At 41.6% G+C, this 14,653-nt stretch overlaps 1 protein-coding gene across 2 annotated transcripts in view; it reads right to left on the bottom strand.

The window, feature by feature from the left end:
* EPG5 (ectopic P-granules 5 autophagy tethering factor) overlaps window positions 1-14,653 on the bottom strand; it is a 122,111-nt gene that overhangs the window by 88,511 nt on the left and 18,947 nt on the right. For both annotated transcript variants that reach the window (XM_003924695.4, XM_074383525.1), the window contains exons 5-11: window positions 14,435-14,542; window positions 13,443-13,516; window positions 11,885-11,990; window positions 9,206-9,320; window positions 8,662-8,812; window positions 6,607-6,762; window positions 1,855-2,012 (exon numbers count right to left, since the gene is read on the bottom strand). In XM_003924695.4, the coding sequence (XP_003924744.2) occupies window positions 1,855-2,012; window positions 6,607-6,762; window positions 8,662-8,812; window positions 9,206-9,320; window positions 11,885-11,990; window positions 13,443-13,516; window positions 14,435-14,542 (868 nt within the window). The remainder of the gene's footprint in view (window positions 1-1,854; window positions 2,013-6,606; window positions 6,763-8,661; window positions 8,813-9,205; window positions 9,321-11,884; window positions 11,991-13,442; window positions 13,517-14,434; window positions 14,543-14,653) is intronic.

Here is a 14,653-nt window from a genome sequence, read left to right as displayed (position 1 = left end):
AGACAGGAAGTCCGAAATGAAGGGAGATGACTCTACAAAGGAGACCTCCCAGGACTCAAGCATACAAAGAAGTGCTGCTGACCATCCCAGGCACTTCCAAAGGAAGTGTCTGTCTTCTGTGTTAGCTATTTCACCCACAGAAATAGCTGCCAGAGGACAGACAATGGCTGTGAGACCTCTCACCTAGCTCACTCTGGAAGCCCAGGTCCAACCCTGGCAATGGTCTAACAGAAGCACTGCTCCCAGACAATGGAGAAGCATTTTACAAAGCAGAATATATGTAAAGGAGTCCACAGCTGTCACTAAAAAGATAAAAAGAAAAACAGAAAGAGACAAAAGGGAATGCAAGCAGAGCACCAGAAAAGAAAAAAAAGAAACAGAAGAATAACATGATCAATCTAGAGAGCTAGAAATGGAAGCCAGGTGTGGTGGCTCACGCCTGTGATCCCAGCACTTTGGGAAGCCAAGCCAGGCAAATCACTTGAGGTCAGGAGTTCAAGACCAGCCTGGCCAACATGGTGAAACCCCATCTCTACTAAAATATAAAAATTAGCTGGATGTGGTGGTGCACACCTGTAATTCCAGCTACTCAAGAGGCTGAGGCAGGAGAATCACTTGAACCTGGGAGGCAGAGGTTGCAGTGAGCCGAGATTGTACCACTGTACTCCAGCCTCTGCAATAGAGCAAGACTCCTTCTCAAAAAAAAAAAAAAGGAAAGAAAAAAAAAGGAAATAAAAAAACAAATACTGAATGTCTGCAGAAACTATTTTGCAAACAATAGAGGCTCAATAATTTTTAAAGTGTATGGTTTTAAGTGATACAGACATTTTAAAATTTGGAAAATAGTCTTTACTTCCTGTTAAGGAAAAAAACATTTCAAAAATATCATTATCTTTTGTTTGTTTTTTTAATCTTGTTAGTATTTCGGTATATTGTCTATCATTTTTTAATGTACAGGATAACTTTTAGAAATCACTACAACATACACCCAATTAAATACTGTTTTTCATTTTGAACACTATAATTTTGTTATAAATAAATATCATGGCCAGGCATGGTGGCTCATACCTGCAATCCCAGCACTTTGGGAGACCAAGGTGGGCAGATCACCTGAGGTCAGGAGTTCAAGACAAGCCTGGGAACCATGATGAAACCCTGTCTCTACTAAAAATACAAAAATTAGCCAGGTGTGGTGGCATGGACCTGTAAGCCCAGCTACTCAGGAGGCTGAGGCATGAGAATCATTTGAACCCAGGAGGTGGAGGTTGCAGTGAGCCAAGAGCATACCACCGCACTCCAGCCTGGGTGACAGAGTGAGACCCTGTCTCAAGAAAAAATAAAAAATAAAAATAAATCAATATCCTATAGTTTAGAGGTGGTATGATGCTAAAACTTAAGTTTTCAACAAAATTAATTTTTAAAGTATATCTGTCTACATCTTTAGTTCAGAAAAACAATACAACTTAAAAAAAACAACAATAAAAGAAAGTTATTAGTGGAATGGCTGGGCACAAAACCTTAACAAATTTCTAGACAATTAATACATTTCTGTTAATACAATTGTCAAGTAGAATAATTTCACACACACACATACAAAAAAGTGCTTCCTAAAAGTCAGAATATTGGGTTCACTGGCATATTGTTGGGGACTCACCAAATTTTGATTTCAGATAATGCTAGTTGCTATTTAATATATCAAAACTGTGATGCAGTCTCTTGAATTTCAAAATCATTACAGTTGAGTACGTAGAGTAAAATATTTTCTCTTAGTCCTTCTAAAGTAAAAATTAAGCTATGAAGAGAAGCACACAATGACAGGGAGAGCTGGACGCCGCCTGCGCGGAGGGGCTGTACCTTGAAGCTGCTGCTTGCACTGGGAGGGCTGCAGGGAGGAGGAGAGCTGCTGCAGGTTCTCGTGCTCCGCCTGGTGCATGAGGTAGAAGAGCTTCCATAGCATTTGCACGGACAGCGTCCCGAAGGGCATCTCCGACATAAACAGCCAAATGCCAAGTCTGCATGTAAGCAGGAATCATTTTATGTATTAGTCAGCTTCATTACACTAAGAAAGTAGAGAAACTACTGGCTCTCATGGAAAAAAAGATTCTTAAATCACACTACGATTTTTCTAATATGCTTTAGTTATAAACACCTCAAGGATGGATAACACCATTAACAGCAAATATAAACCACTCAGCCTGTGCCAGGTAGTGTTCTAACCACTACAATGTGTGCATGTGTGTGGGTATTCATGTATGTACAATATGAACTCAATCCATCCTCACAAAAACCAAGACAATAATTATGGATATAGCCAGGCGTGGTGGCTCATGCCTGAAATCCCAGCACTTTAGGAAGCCAAGGTAGGTGAATCACTTGAGGTAAGGAGTTCATGACCAACATGATGAAACCCCATCTCTACTAAAAATACAAAATTAGCCAAGCATAGCAGTGCATGCCTATAATCCTAGCTTCTTGGAATACTGAGGCAGGCGAATTGCTTGAACCTGGAAGGCAGAGGTTGCAGTGAGTCAGAATCGTACCAGTGCACTGCAGCCTAGGCAACAAGAGCGAAACTTTGTCTCAAAAATTATTATTATTATTATTATTATGGATATTAGCCCCAACTCACACAGCTACTAAGGCACAGACGGTAGTGGGTAGCAGAGAGGCCAGCTGTGGATGTGTGTGTCTGACCAAACATACAGGTATACATATGCACACAGACACATGTGCAGTGGGTGGGATTGAAATCCATCCAGTAACTCCTCTCTGAGCACTGAACCAAGTTCAAACTCCTCAGCCCACACTCAAAGCCTTCCACAGTACGGCTCTGGCCCGTATTTCCAACCAGAGTCCTCTCTGCCTTCCTTCAGTTACCACTGCAATTCAACAAGCCTGGAGAGACCCCACACCTCCAGGCTGGCTCCTTCCATGGGTGAAACCTTCCTTGGACTTCCTCCTCTGCGCTATTACAAAACTCTAATTGTACCTGACTTTGGCATCATCAGTGATCCTCACACTGTACTGACAGAAAAACCACCTGGAGACTACGGAAAATGCAGATTCCCTAGCCTCATCTATAGAGACCCTGATTTTGTAGGTTGAAGCTGGGGTACAAGAATTTGAGCCTTTTAATAGTTACCCTTGGTGACTTGGACTCAAGTGATTCTTAAGCTACAATGTGAGAAACACCTCAAGGTACTGTAATTTACATATAACATACTAGCCTAACAGCAATTTAGAGCAGAAACCAGGTCTTGTTCATTTTTATATAAACCAGTTTATACCTAGAACCTTGTATTTTAATTATCTGCTATCTAAACCAGTATCTCAAAAACATTCAGCACTCAATTGATGCTTATTAAAATTGTATGTGAATGTCATCATAATTAAAAAAAAAAAAAAAAACTTGTAGCAGGATGGTGGTCATGGAAGTCAGAATCTGCTAAGGAATGGCCGGGAACAGTGGCTCATGCCTGTAATCACACTTTGGGAGGCCAAGGCAGGTAGATCATTTGAGGTCAGGAGTTCGAGACTACCCGGCCAACATAGTAAAACGTCATCTCTACTAAATATACAAAAATTAGTCGGGCATGGTGGTGCATGCCTGTAGTCCCAGCTACTCAGGAAGCTGAGGCAGGAGAATTGCTTGAATCCAGGAGGCAAAGGTTGCAGTGATCACACCACTGCACTCCATCTTGGGGGACACAGTGAGACTCCATTTCAAAATAAAATAAAATCTGCTAAGGCATGTATAGCAACTTACCAACTGTTAAATTAAAAAAAAAAATATATATATATGAGGCACTCAAAGCTGTTGCCATATTTGAGGCACAACTACAAATTATCCAGTTACAAATTATCTAATTACAAATAAACCAAATTTAAGAAAGAAATGAATAGCGTATGCCTAATTCACATCTATGAACCTAAACAGGCAACTGGTAGCCAAACCCACATTGATCTGGACTCTAAAAACACCACCAGCTAGACTTCTGACCAAGAGAATAAGAAACTTCTCTAAGGTCAGGTGGGCCAGGTTTCTACCTTATAAATCAATTATCCTAACACTTCACATGGGACCTGACGCTGTTTTATAACCCCAAAACAGTAAAGAAAAATTGTAGAGGACTTAAAAGTAATATCACAAACAGGGTATATTTCAGGCTATAAAATTCCCTATATGGCAGGCATTCAGGGAAGTCTGGCATATATACATATATATAAATATATACATATATAAATATATGAGGTGGGAGAGTCACTTGAACCCAGGATATGGAGGTTGCAGTAAGCTGAGATTGTGCTATCACCCTCCAGCCTAGGCAAGAGAGCAAGACTCCCTCTTAAAAAAAAAAAAAAATATATATATATATATATATATATATATATATATAAATTTACATTAAAAAAAAATATATATATATGTATGTATATACACATACTTTTGTTTTTGAGACAGTCTTGCTCTGCTATCCGGGTTGGAGTGCAGTGGCATGATCTCAGCTCACTGCAACCTCCACCTCCCAAGTTCCAGTGATTATCCTGCCTCAACCTCCTGGGATTACAGGAGTCTGCCACCATGCCTGGCTAATTTTTGTATTTTTAGTAGAGATAAGGTTTCACCATGTTGGCCAGGCCGGCCTCAAACACCTGACCTCAGGTGATTCACCTGCCTCAGCCTCCCAAAGTGCTGGGATTACATGCGTCAGCCACTGTGCCCAGCCATAGCTTACATTTTTGTTGTCTGTTTTTTAGTATAGTTTACTTTTGTTTTAGGTTGAAGGGATAGCTATTGCCAGAAATTTTCATTTGAGTCCCAAATAAATTTAAATTTCATAGCTTTAAATATCTGGTTCTCATATAATTTGTTTCCTAAAATAAACTCAAGAACAATGGCTGTCAACATTTTAAAACAATTATCTTTGTGAATTATATACATAATGTTACAGGAAGGGTTCACAGCTCAATACTTAAGCCCTAGTAAGTATCTAGGATGAAAGCTTTGCCTCTCACCTAAGCAAGGTCAAGAACAAATGACAGGAGATAGAGAAGGAAGACTCTCCGCGCACCAGGCTGGCATCAGTGGGCAGGTGCTACTGCACTGATACCCCGACACCGTTCCCAGCAGGATCTGGTGCCTCTCATGGGACCAGCAAATTTATGGTATTCATGTAACAGGAGGAATCTAAAGATAAGGCTGGGTGTGGTGGCTCACATCTGTAATCGCAGCACTGGGAGGCTGAGGCGGGTGGATCACTTGAGGTCAGGAATTTGAGACCAACCTGACCAACATAGTAAACCCCTGTCTCTACTAAAAACACAAAAATTTAGCCGGGCATGGTGGCAAGCGCCTGTAATCCCAGCAACTCAGAGGAGACTGAGGTGAGAAAGTCACTTCAACCCGGGACGTGGAGGTTGCAGTGAGTCGAAATCATGCTACTACACTCCAGCCTGGGAAACAAAGTGAGATTGTCTCAAAAAAATAAATAAAAATTAAAAAGATAAATTTCTATTCCAAAATTCTGTTTAAGTTAGACTCACGCCTTCACAGTGTCTAAAAGTGGTTAACACTTAGCTAAGAACTCCTGATCTTAGTCTCTAAGTCTCTAGATTATTCTATTCCCCATATGAAACCACATAAGAACAACCCCTAGTCACATTTGAAAAGTTCTTTATGGTTTAAAATATATTTCCTCACATTACCACAATTCACCCTTATCACATATCCATGAGGTTAATGGAACAGTAGTATCATTATCACCATCTCTGTTTTATCAATGAAGAAAGTAAGACCACAAATATTAAGTGACTTTTCCAGGGTAACAGTAAATGGCAGACCAAGACTCAAACTTACTACACAACACAGAATAAATCAGGGACTGAGGCTAAGAGTCACATGGCAAGAGGGAGTATAGACAGCTAGCTCAGGAGATGGCCAAAGTTGGGGAGAATCAGCAGTTTATAAGCTGAGCTGGGTGGGGGTGGAGGCAGGCCTGCATCTCCTAGTGAAGGGCATAATCCTGCAGCAGAATCCACTCCTCAACCTGGCCAGTGGCTCAGGGAAGGGAACACGGGATGCATCGCTGTGCCCCTGCCTATGCCTCAGAGAGGTCCTAGGCTGTAAGCAGCGGCACAGATAGCATGATCCAAAAACAGCATTTACAAAGCCCAGACGGAGGACCAAGATCCACGACATTCCCAGACCTTAAAACCCTTGCAGGAAGGCAAACTGAACAGTAAAATCAGCCAATCATTGGTACCACACGCTGCGCACCTACTGCGCATCTCACTGCAGGCACGGCAGGGGGAATGTGATGGAGAGAATCTATCCTTGTTTTCCCCTGTTCAAGGCTGCCCCAAAAGTTCAAGGTGGCAAAAAACTGAAACACCAGAATAGTGTTAACAGAAAGAATTGAGAGCAAGATCATTTCAGTCAACAGGGGGATACTACAGATACGGAAACTAAGGCCCAAGAATTTGCCCTAGATAATAGGTGAAATACACTGAAAAAACTATTACAAAAGACCTACTTAAGTGGCTTTCACTCGAATATTCTCACTAGTGAGGAGGTTATTTCTCACTAAATATCATCATATGTCTTACCTTTTGGCCTTCAGCACGTGAAGGACAGCCCTCAAAAACAGCTCATCGAATTCAACCTGTAGTTTCTCCACAGAGTAGGGCTGCTGGGCTAATCCTGAGCTTTGGTTATGGCTCACATACTGTGCCCAATGGTCACTTACATAACCAAGGGTCATCCTGAGCATGAGGAAAGATAATACAGTACTTTTCATTAGCTCAATAGCTGCACCTTTCTATTACATTTACAACATTCATTTACTCAACACATATTCATTGAGCTCCTACTATCATCCAGGTTCTAAAGATAATGAAATGCAAAAAATAAAATCCTACCTTCAGCCAGGTGCAGTAGCTCACACCTCTAATCCCAACACTTTGGGAGGCCAAGGCAGGCAGATCACAAAATCAAGAGATTGAGACCAGCCTGGCCAATATGGTGAGACCCCATCTCTACTAAAAATACAAAAATTAGCTGGGTGTGGTAGTGCATGCCTGTAATCCCAGCTACTCAGGAGGCTGAGGCAGAAGAATCGCTTGAACCTAGGAGGTGGAGGTTGCAATGAACCCAGATGACACCACTGCACTCTAGCCTAGTGACAGAGCGAGACTCCATCTCCAAAAATAGAAACAAAAATAAATTTTAAAAATTAAATAAAATCCTACCTTCATGGAGCTTACATTTGGTAAAGGGCAAAGAGACAACAAATAAAGTAATATACAGTCTATCACATGGTTGTAAGTGACATTGAGAGAAATAAAGCCAGAGAGGAGAATAAGGTATGTCTGGAGATGGAGGGGTGGGCAGGGTAAGGAGGTGGGTTGGGAGCACAAGAGGCCTCACTAAAGAGGGACATTTGGGCCAGGCACGGTCGCTCACGTCTGTAATCCCGGCACTTTGGGAGGCTAAAGTGGGTATATCACAAGGTCAGGAGTTAAAGAACAGCCTGGCCAAGATGGTGAAACCCTATATCTACCAAAAATACAAAATTAGCTGGGTGTGGTGGCGCGCATGTGTAATCCCAGCTACTTGGGAGGTTGAGGCAGAGAACTGCTTGAACCCTGGAGGCGGAGGTTGCAGTGAGCCAAGATTGTGCCACTGCACTTCAGCCTGGGCAACAGAGTGAGACTCCCTCTCAAAAAAAAAAAAAAAAGAGGGACATTTGTTAATGTCCGGAAAACAGTAAAAAGTCACAAGAGTGTCTATGAGAAGAGTGCCCATGTAGAAGAAACAGCCAATGCAAAAGCTCTGAGCGGTGTCAGGAATGTTTAGGGAACAGCAACGAGGCCAGTGGCCAGCATGCTGAGAGGAAGAATGGCTGGAGATGAAACAGAGAAATGGCAGGAAACCAGATCGTGAAGGGCCGGGCAGGCCACGGTGAGGACCTCAGCTTTTTCCCTGAGTGCAGTGGGGAGCACGGTAGGGTTCTGGGCAGACAATGACTGGGCTGACTCATGACTCATAAGGAACACTGGCTGTTCGAGAATACACTGAAGTGGGGAAAGGGCGGAAGGGGGCAGTGGGCAGTCAGAAGCAGGAAGATAAGTCAGGAGACAGGAATGAAATGGGATGCGAGCAGTGAAGACGGGAAGACGCAGCTAGGTTCTGGAGTTTCTTTTGGGTGGAGAAGGAAGTTGAATAACAGCATCTGTGAATGCTTTAGGAAACAATCCAGTAAAGACAGAAAAATAAAGCAGAAAAAAAGAGTATAAAATTAATTCAAAGAAAAGCAGTGCATATCCTCTAAATTTATTAAGATATCAGAAGCACAAAGAGCCTGCATCTTCCTAGATGCTTTCTCTCTCGCCCAGACTTCAACCCAGCAGCAGCATTGGGGATTTCGACTCCAAAAACAATCATCTAGCAAGCCAGTTAAACTTGAGATAATTCACAAAATATTCTGACTGGAAGCACTTATGAAATTCCCATCTTACAGACAGCGAAGGAAAAAAATCTTAACTTTTATAAGAAATAAGACCTGAAGTTTACAACTAAAATGTCCATCATCCCAATTATACAGTATCTCCGTCTGAGCAGGGTGAAAGTAACAGAGAAAGAAAGACCAACAGCAGTATTACCTGATCATATAACCAATTCGCTTCACAAACTGCCTATAGCGTGCTCTATTAAAGGTTTCCAACCCCACAGCCAGAAGTTCCACTAGTGAGTTGGCAAAGGCAAAAATTTTCATCATCTCTTGAGGTCTTGTTGTTTCAGGTAAATAATCACCTAGAAGTTAACCAGATAAAAGAAAAACATCGTAATTACTATGAAAAACATGAACAGATACAGCTATATAAATATTTTAATGAACACCCAAAGCCAAAATGGAGAAGAACTGACAATCTTATTACCCTGGCTCCCATATCAACATGAAATGGGGAAAAAACTTGAGACAAAGTGAAAATTAGAAACAATTTACTTAAGCTGGGCAATGTGCAAGCTAGTTAGCCTTCTCACATCTAAACACCAAGTGGGAAACTACAAGCACAAGAGAAGCCTAGAGCAGCTCGGCACAAGAAACCTGAGTTAGAGCCTGCACAAGAAGTAAGACTCGATGCAGAGTTACCGTTTGCTCTTTCCGCTACCACATTTTACACATGACAAGACAAATTAGTCTACCTTTCGCTTGAAACCCAAGAAGATGCTGAAAGAGTTCATGAAACGGGAACTGTGCTAAAAGGGTCACCAAATCATCTTCATTAAGGAGAATCCAACTGGTCTCAGGGTCTTCATCCTAAGGGAAAAGACAAAAAATCAAATGAGCTGATTTGATCAGATCACACTATGGTCTAGAGTTACAGGAGCTAAATTATCACAGGTCTCAATGGTATACATGTGATATCCTCATGAGTCTTCATGGACCTTTACTCCAGGACAGAAATTTATAGTCTCAGTTCCACAGATAGTTCCACAGTAAATCCCCTGAAATTGCAAGCACAATTTTATATGTAACTGGGTCATAGCCAGTGACTGAAACTGCTCTCATTAAATGTCCATCCCAAAGAAAATAGAAAAAAAGAAATTCTCCAGAGTGAGGACCTTGCTATAGGGATAAGTGCTTTGATAACATCAATTAAAGAACCATAGATGGGCCTGGCGCTGTGGCTCATGCCTGTAATGCCACCACTTTGGGAGGCCAAGGTGGGCGGTTCAAGAGCAGCCTGGGCAACATGGTGAAACCCCATCTCTACTAAAAATATAAAAATTAGCCAGACATGGTGGTGTGCCCCTGTAATCCCAGCTACTCTGGAGGCTGAGGCATGAGAATTGCTTCAGCCTAGGAGGCAGAGGTTGCAGTGAGCCAAGAGATCACACCACTGCACTCCAGCCTGGATGACAGGGCAAGACTCCATCTCAAAAAAAAAAAAAAAAAGAACCATAGATGAGAGTTCAAATTGTGTTAGCTACAATTCTCTTCCCCCAAAATCAAGGTCTATGTAATATTCAAGAGACTTAAGAGGAAGCAGTTGACATTTGCTATGGATGACTGAAGTTCTGTTGTCAACTAGTGCTGAGAAAAACAGTATAAGGTAACTGTGGTCATATAAAATTATTACATAGGGGAAATCTTCGTGGTCTTTTTGTTTGACACAGTGCACTAAAGTCACCTTAAAACCAAGTTGATTTATGTCCTGAGATATGCTACATGAATAAGGGAAGGAAGTAAAAAGATCCTGAGAACCTGAAGAATATATCACCTGAATTTCAACACGGGACTAATGCCAGGTCATTCATAATTTTCTGAAACCACTCAATTTTTACCTCTTACTATGTATCTGAAGTGGCTAACAAACAAGAGTTTTAGGAACTCTACTTAAGGCAGCAGATCTCAACTTAGCTGTTCTTAACTCAGCCTTACATTTAATCCCCAGGGAGGCTTTGAACTATTTGGATGTCTGGGTATGGGCCTGGGGAAGGTTTGTTAGTTGTCCAGGCAATTCTAGTATATGGCTAGCATCAAGAAACCACTGATGTGGATAATTCAGAGCACCTTCCTCCCCACAGCTTTTCTGAGGCGATGGCACTCCCAGCTTTCTCATCTCCTCCCCATGTTCTTGAATTCACTGAATATTTAGGGGCAGTGCTAAACAGGAGCCAGGCACCCAACGCAGGGTGAGATAATTAATCAAATACTTTGACTGGAAGTATTTAAAACACTTCCAGTAACTTGTAATGATTTAACTAAACAATACAAGTATTTATAATGCTCCTTAATCATTATCTGTCAGGGATTAAATGCAGGAAACCTACCAAAAAAAAAAGACTTCTCCCCCAAGAAAGACCACTCTAAAAAAAACATATTGCTCCACTACAATCTTTAAAAGACCAATCTGTACTGGCTCCTGAGAAGCTTGCTTCAGAATGACTCTTCAGTTTCTAGCAAAGACGCTTGCACATCCACGTCATTTCCCACCGACTGACCACCTCCTCCTGCAAGTCTCGGGAAGAGAAAAACAACTGTAAAGGGGGATCCTCACTTCTAAAGGAGCACTTTGGGAGATACACAGACACGATCCCACAGCTGCCATGGCTGTCATTCTGAGAACTGTCTGCTGCACACTTTCATCTCCTTTCAAGAGAGGGATTATAACAAATCTGGTCACTCGGCATCCTAGACCAGAACATCAAATCATGATTCAGACCAGAACAATAGACTAGAACTGATAATTAGCTGGAGAACAAAACTGCTTATAAATATACTCATGATGGGTATAGTAGAAAGGAAAATTAACAAGGGCGATCTCAGGAAGCTGGATTTTGATCATTAAATTCTCGCCACAAATGGAAAATCACCTTCTACCTTTCAACTGAGAATTTCTGGATAAGAAGTTTATGAGTTAAGGGAAAACCTTGCTAAGCTCCAGCTCTTTATTACTCAGATTCACATCACCTGTAGGTGAGGCTCAAACCCCAGAAACTTGTTACCACATAAAGAAACTCCTCATATACATCTTACATAATATGACTTTAACTTCCAGATGCCAAGTTCTCCCAGCTGAACAGAATGATATTCTAGAGAAGGGGTGCAGCACAGCACACTGGCTCAAAGCACAAGCTCTAGAGGTTCTGCATTTAACGACTCTGTGGTTTGAGAGAAGATACTTCAAACTCATACACCTCAGTTTCCTCATCTATAATATGGGAATCATAAGTCTTTATCTCATGGGGTTGCTGGAAGAATTAAATGAGATGCTATGTGTTAAATGAGCTACTCTGTACAAAGTGCTTAGAACAATACCTGGGGCATAAGAAGGGTTCACAATGATTCATCAAAATGATGCAGACATGACAAGTTACCTCTTCTCCTCCTTCGTCTACTAGCGTCCAGGTCCCAGATCCAGGCCCTGAGGAGGATGGCTTCCGCTCGCTGGGCTTCATGTGGCACATAAACTCAGCTCGATTTCTAAAGGACAAGAATAATCACTCCCATCACTTACATGAAGCCCCACGTGACTGTATTCTGGAGTATCTCCTCACCCTGAAGAAGAGCCACACATCAACCCAATCTTCAAATGGTTTAAATTAGTAAATAAGAAATAAGAACTGGCCAAAAGCCAAGGCTACTAAAACTGCACTAATTTTGGTGGAGAATGCAACTATTCTGAATTAGCAATGACGAGTAACTGCAGAAAAGCAGCTACACTAGCACAGCTCCCTGCATGACGCAGGACCTCAATACACATGCTGCAGACCTGAACTCAAACCAGGCTCCCAGTGTTGCCAGGGAAACTATTTTAGCAACTATGACTTACTGAGTGAAAAAAGAGGAATGGAGAGGCTTCTTTAGGGCCAAAACATAGATATAAATGCAAAAACACTTGTGAGTCAAATCATAACCTGCCACACGCAGGAGCAGCCCCTTGTATCCAAGGCAGTAAGGGAAAGGAATCATCACATCTAAATTCCTCATCTTAATTTCAAGGACTTCTATAATCCAACCCACCGAGTTCTTCACCGTTATTACCAGCTCCTGCACACACCTTAGCTTCAGCCATGCTAATCTACCTGTGCTCTGCACAGCTATCCTAACCCGTGTTGGGGCCTTTGCTCACACTGTTCTCCCACCTACATGTTCCCCCTTGTCCTTTTCTTCTACTGAAATCCAACCATTCTTTTTTTTTTTTCTTCAGACGGAGTTTCGCTCTGTCACCCAGGCTGGAGTGCAGTGGCATGATCTTGGCTCACTGCAACCTCTGCCTCCAGGGTTCAAGCAATTATCCTGCCTCACCCTGCCCAGTAGCTGGGACTACAGGTGATTACACCACCACGCCTGGTTAATTTTTGTATTTTTAGTAGAGATGGGGTTTCACCATGTTGGCCAGGTTGATCTCAAACTCCTGACCTCAGGTGATCCACCTGCCTCGGCCTCCCAAAGTGTTGGGATTACAGGTGTGAGCCACCATGTCCAGTCCAATCCATTCTCCAAACATAGCTCATTTACCATGAAACCCTCCCTGACTGCTCCACTCAACTCTTTATCCTCTTCATTTCTATTGCATAGCTTCACAATTTAACACTTAAATCTCTCCGTGCTATTTCTCTTCTGGCACTAAACCTCTTTTTCCAAGAAACAGATCACCTCTTTGTCCGTAGCACCTTTCACAATAGTATATATGACAAGAGAGGCAAACCCACTAAAAGCGGGAACCCATAAAAATGGTTGTTTGCATATAAGCAGTTGAAGGGTCACTTTGAAACAAGAAGTATCAAACCCAAAGAAAATCTGCAATGTTAAATTCTAGAATGCTAAACTTCCCTTAGCTCTTCTTCTTTGGATCTAGGCAGTTTCAGAAGCCAATCCCTTAGAAGAAGGAAGCATTCCAATCTCTACTTTGCAAAGCTCTTCCACACTTACTTGACAGGAGACATCAGCAGGGCAAGGGACTGCATGAAATGAAAGACCCCTGATGGGTTATGCAACACTTTGATCTGAAATCAGAAAAGCAAAAAGCATATTGTAGACAACAAATAAACCAAGTGCCTGTAATCTTGGTTCACAAGTGTTCTAACCAAAGTTGCTGTTAAGAGAACAAGGGTGACACTGGTACCTAGCACACAAGAGTTAAAGCACAGCCCATGGGTTAGCTGGCAGCAATGAGTCAGCTGCACTCAAAGAACAGAGGTAGCTGGGCAGTTCCATCAATTATCCATAACAACATGGGATGAAGGACAGTACTGCTACTTTAATCCAAAGAAAGACAAAACAAAAACCAAAAAAATCCTCCTTCTACCTAGTAACATTCAGACTTCTTGCCACCAGAAATACTTAAAAAAAAAAAAAAAAAAAAAAAGAGAGATGTGGAGAAGCTGAATTTGGGAAACATTTTGGTCCTGCCCATTCTAAGTGGTTGCTATGAGCAACAAATTGACCCAAAGGCAACAGCAGATAGGAGAATCTAAAAACCACATAGTCAACTCCTAAGTATACAAGAGTCTATCACACAGACCTGAGATCTCTGCTAGTATTAAAGAACTCTGAGATGCGGAGGCTTCTGTTTGACCTGTACCAACTGTGGTGTAAGACAGATTGACTTAGGAAGCTATATTGAATACCATGAGAAAAAAAGTCCTGGTGAGCCTTCCTGCACAGAAATTGTGTAGAATTAAATACGACTGAACCTACCCAGCCAGACTACAAGCAAACCAGTACAATTCTATCAATTATGGGTGACCCAACAAGTTTCAGCATTAGAATTTTTATAAATATATGCTGGATATATTTTTAAGAATTTCATTTAAAATACTACTATTTTTTAAACAGTCTTTTTTTTTCACAATTTCTTCAGGAAAAATGTCTAATAAAAGCTCTCCCCCAACCCCTCAGAAAGAATTGACCATTCATCATACCTGGATAAAAGGAACAGCCCATTTACTAACACCAGCAGGGCATCGAAGAATATGGTTTAGAAGGAAGAGGTGATCTCCAGGACAGCCAACTCTTTGTAGGACTGATACCTGAACAATAAAGGTCATATGATCTATTTTTTAAATCAAGAATAATTTATCTAGGGGTCTAGTAAAGTCATTTATCCAATGTTTAAATACATGCAATCTTTCAAAAGAGTA

The sequence above is a fragment of the Saimiri boliviensis genome, chromosome 13, assembly GCF_048565385.1.
Source record: "Saimiri boliviensis isolate mSaiBol1 chromosome 13, mSaiBol1.pri, whole genome shotgun sequence".
NCBI classification, from domain to species: Eukaryota; Metazoa; Chordata; class Mammalia; order Primates; family Cebidae; genus Saimiri; species Saimiri boliviensis.
The sequence above is the reverse complement of the archived record's forward strand: the minus strand, read 5'-3'. Positions and strand labels throughout refer to the sequence as shown.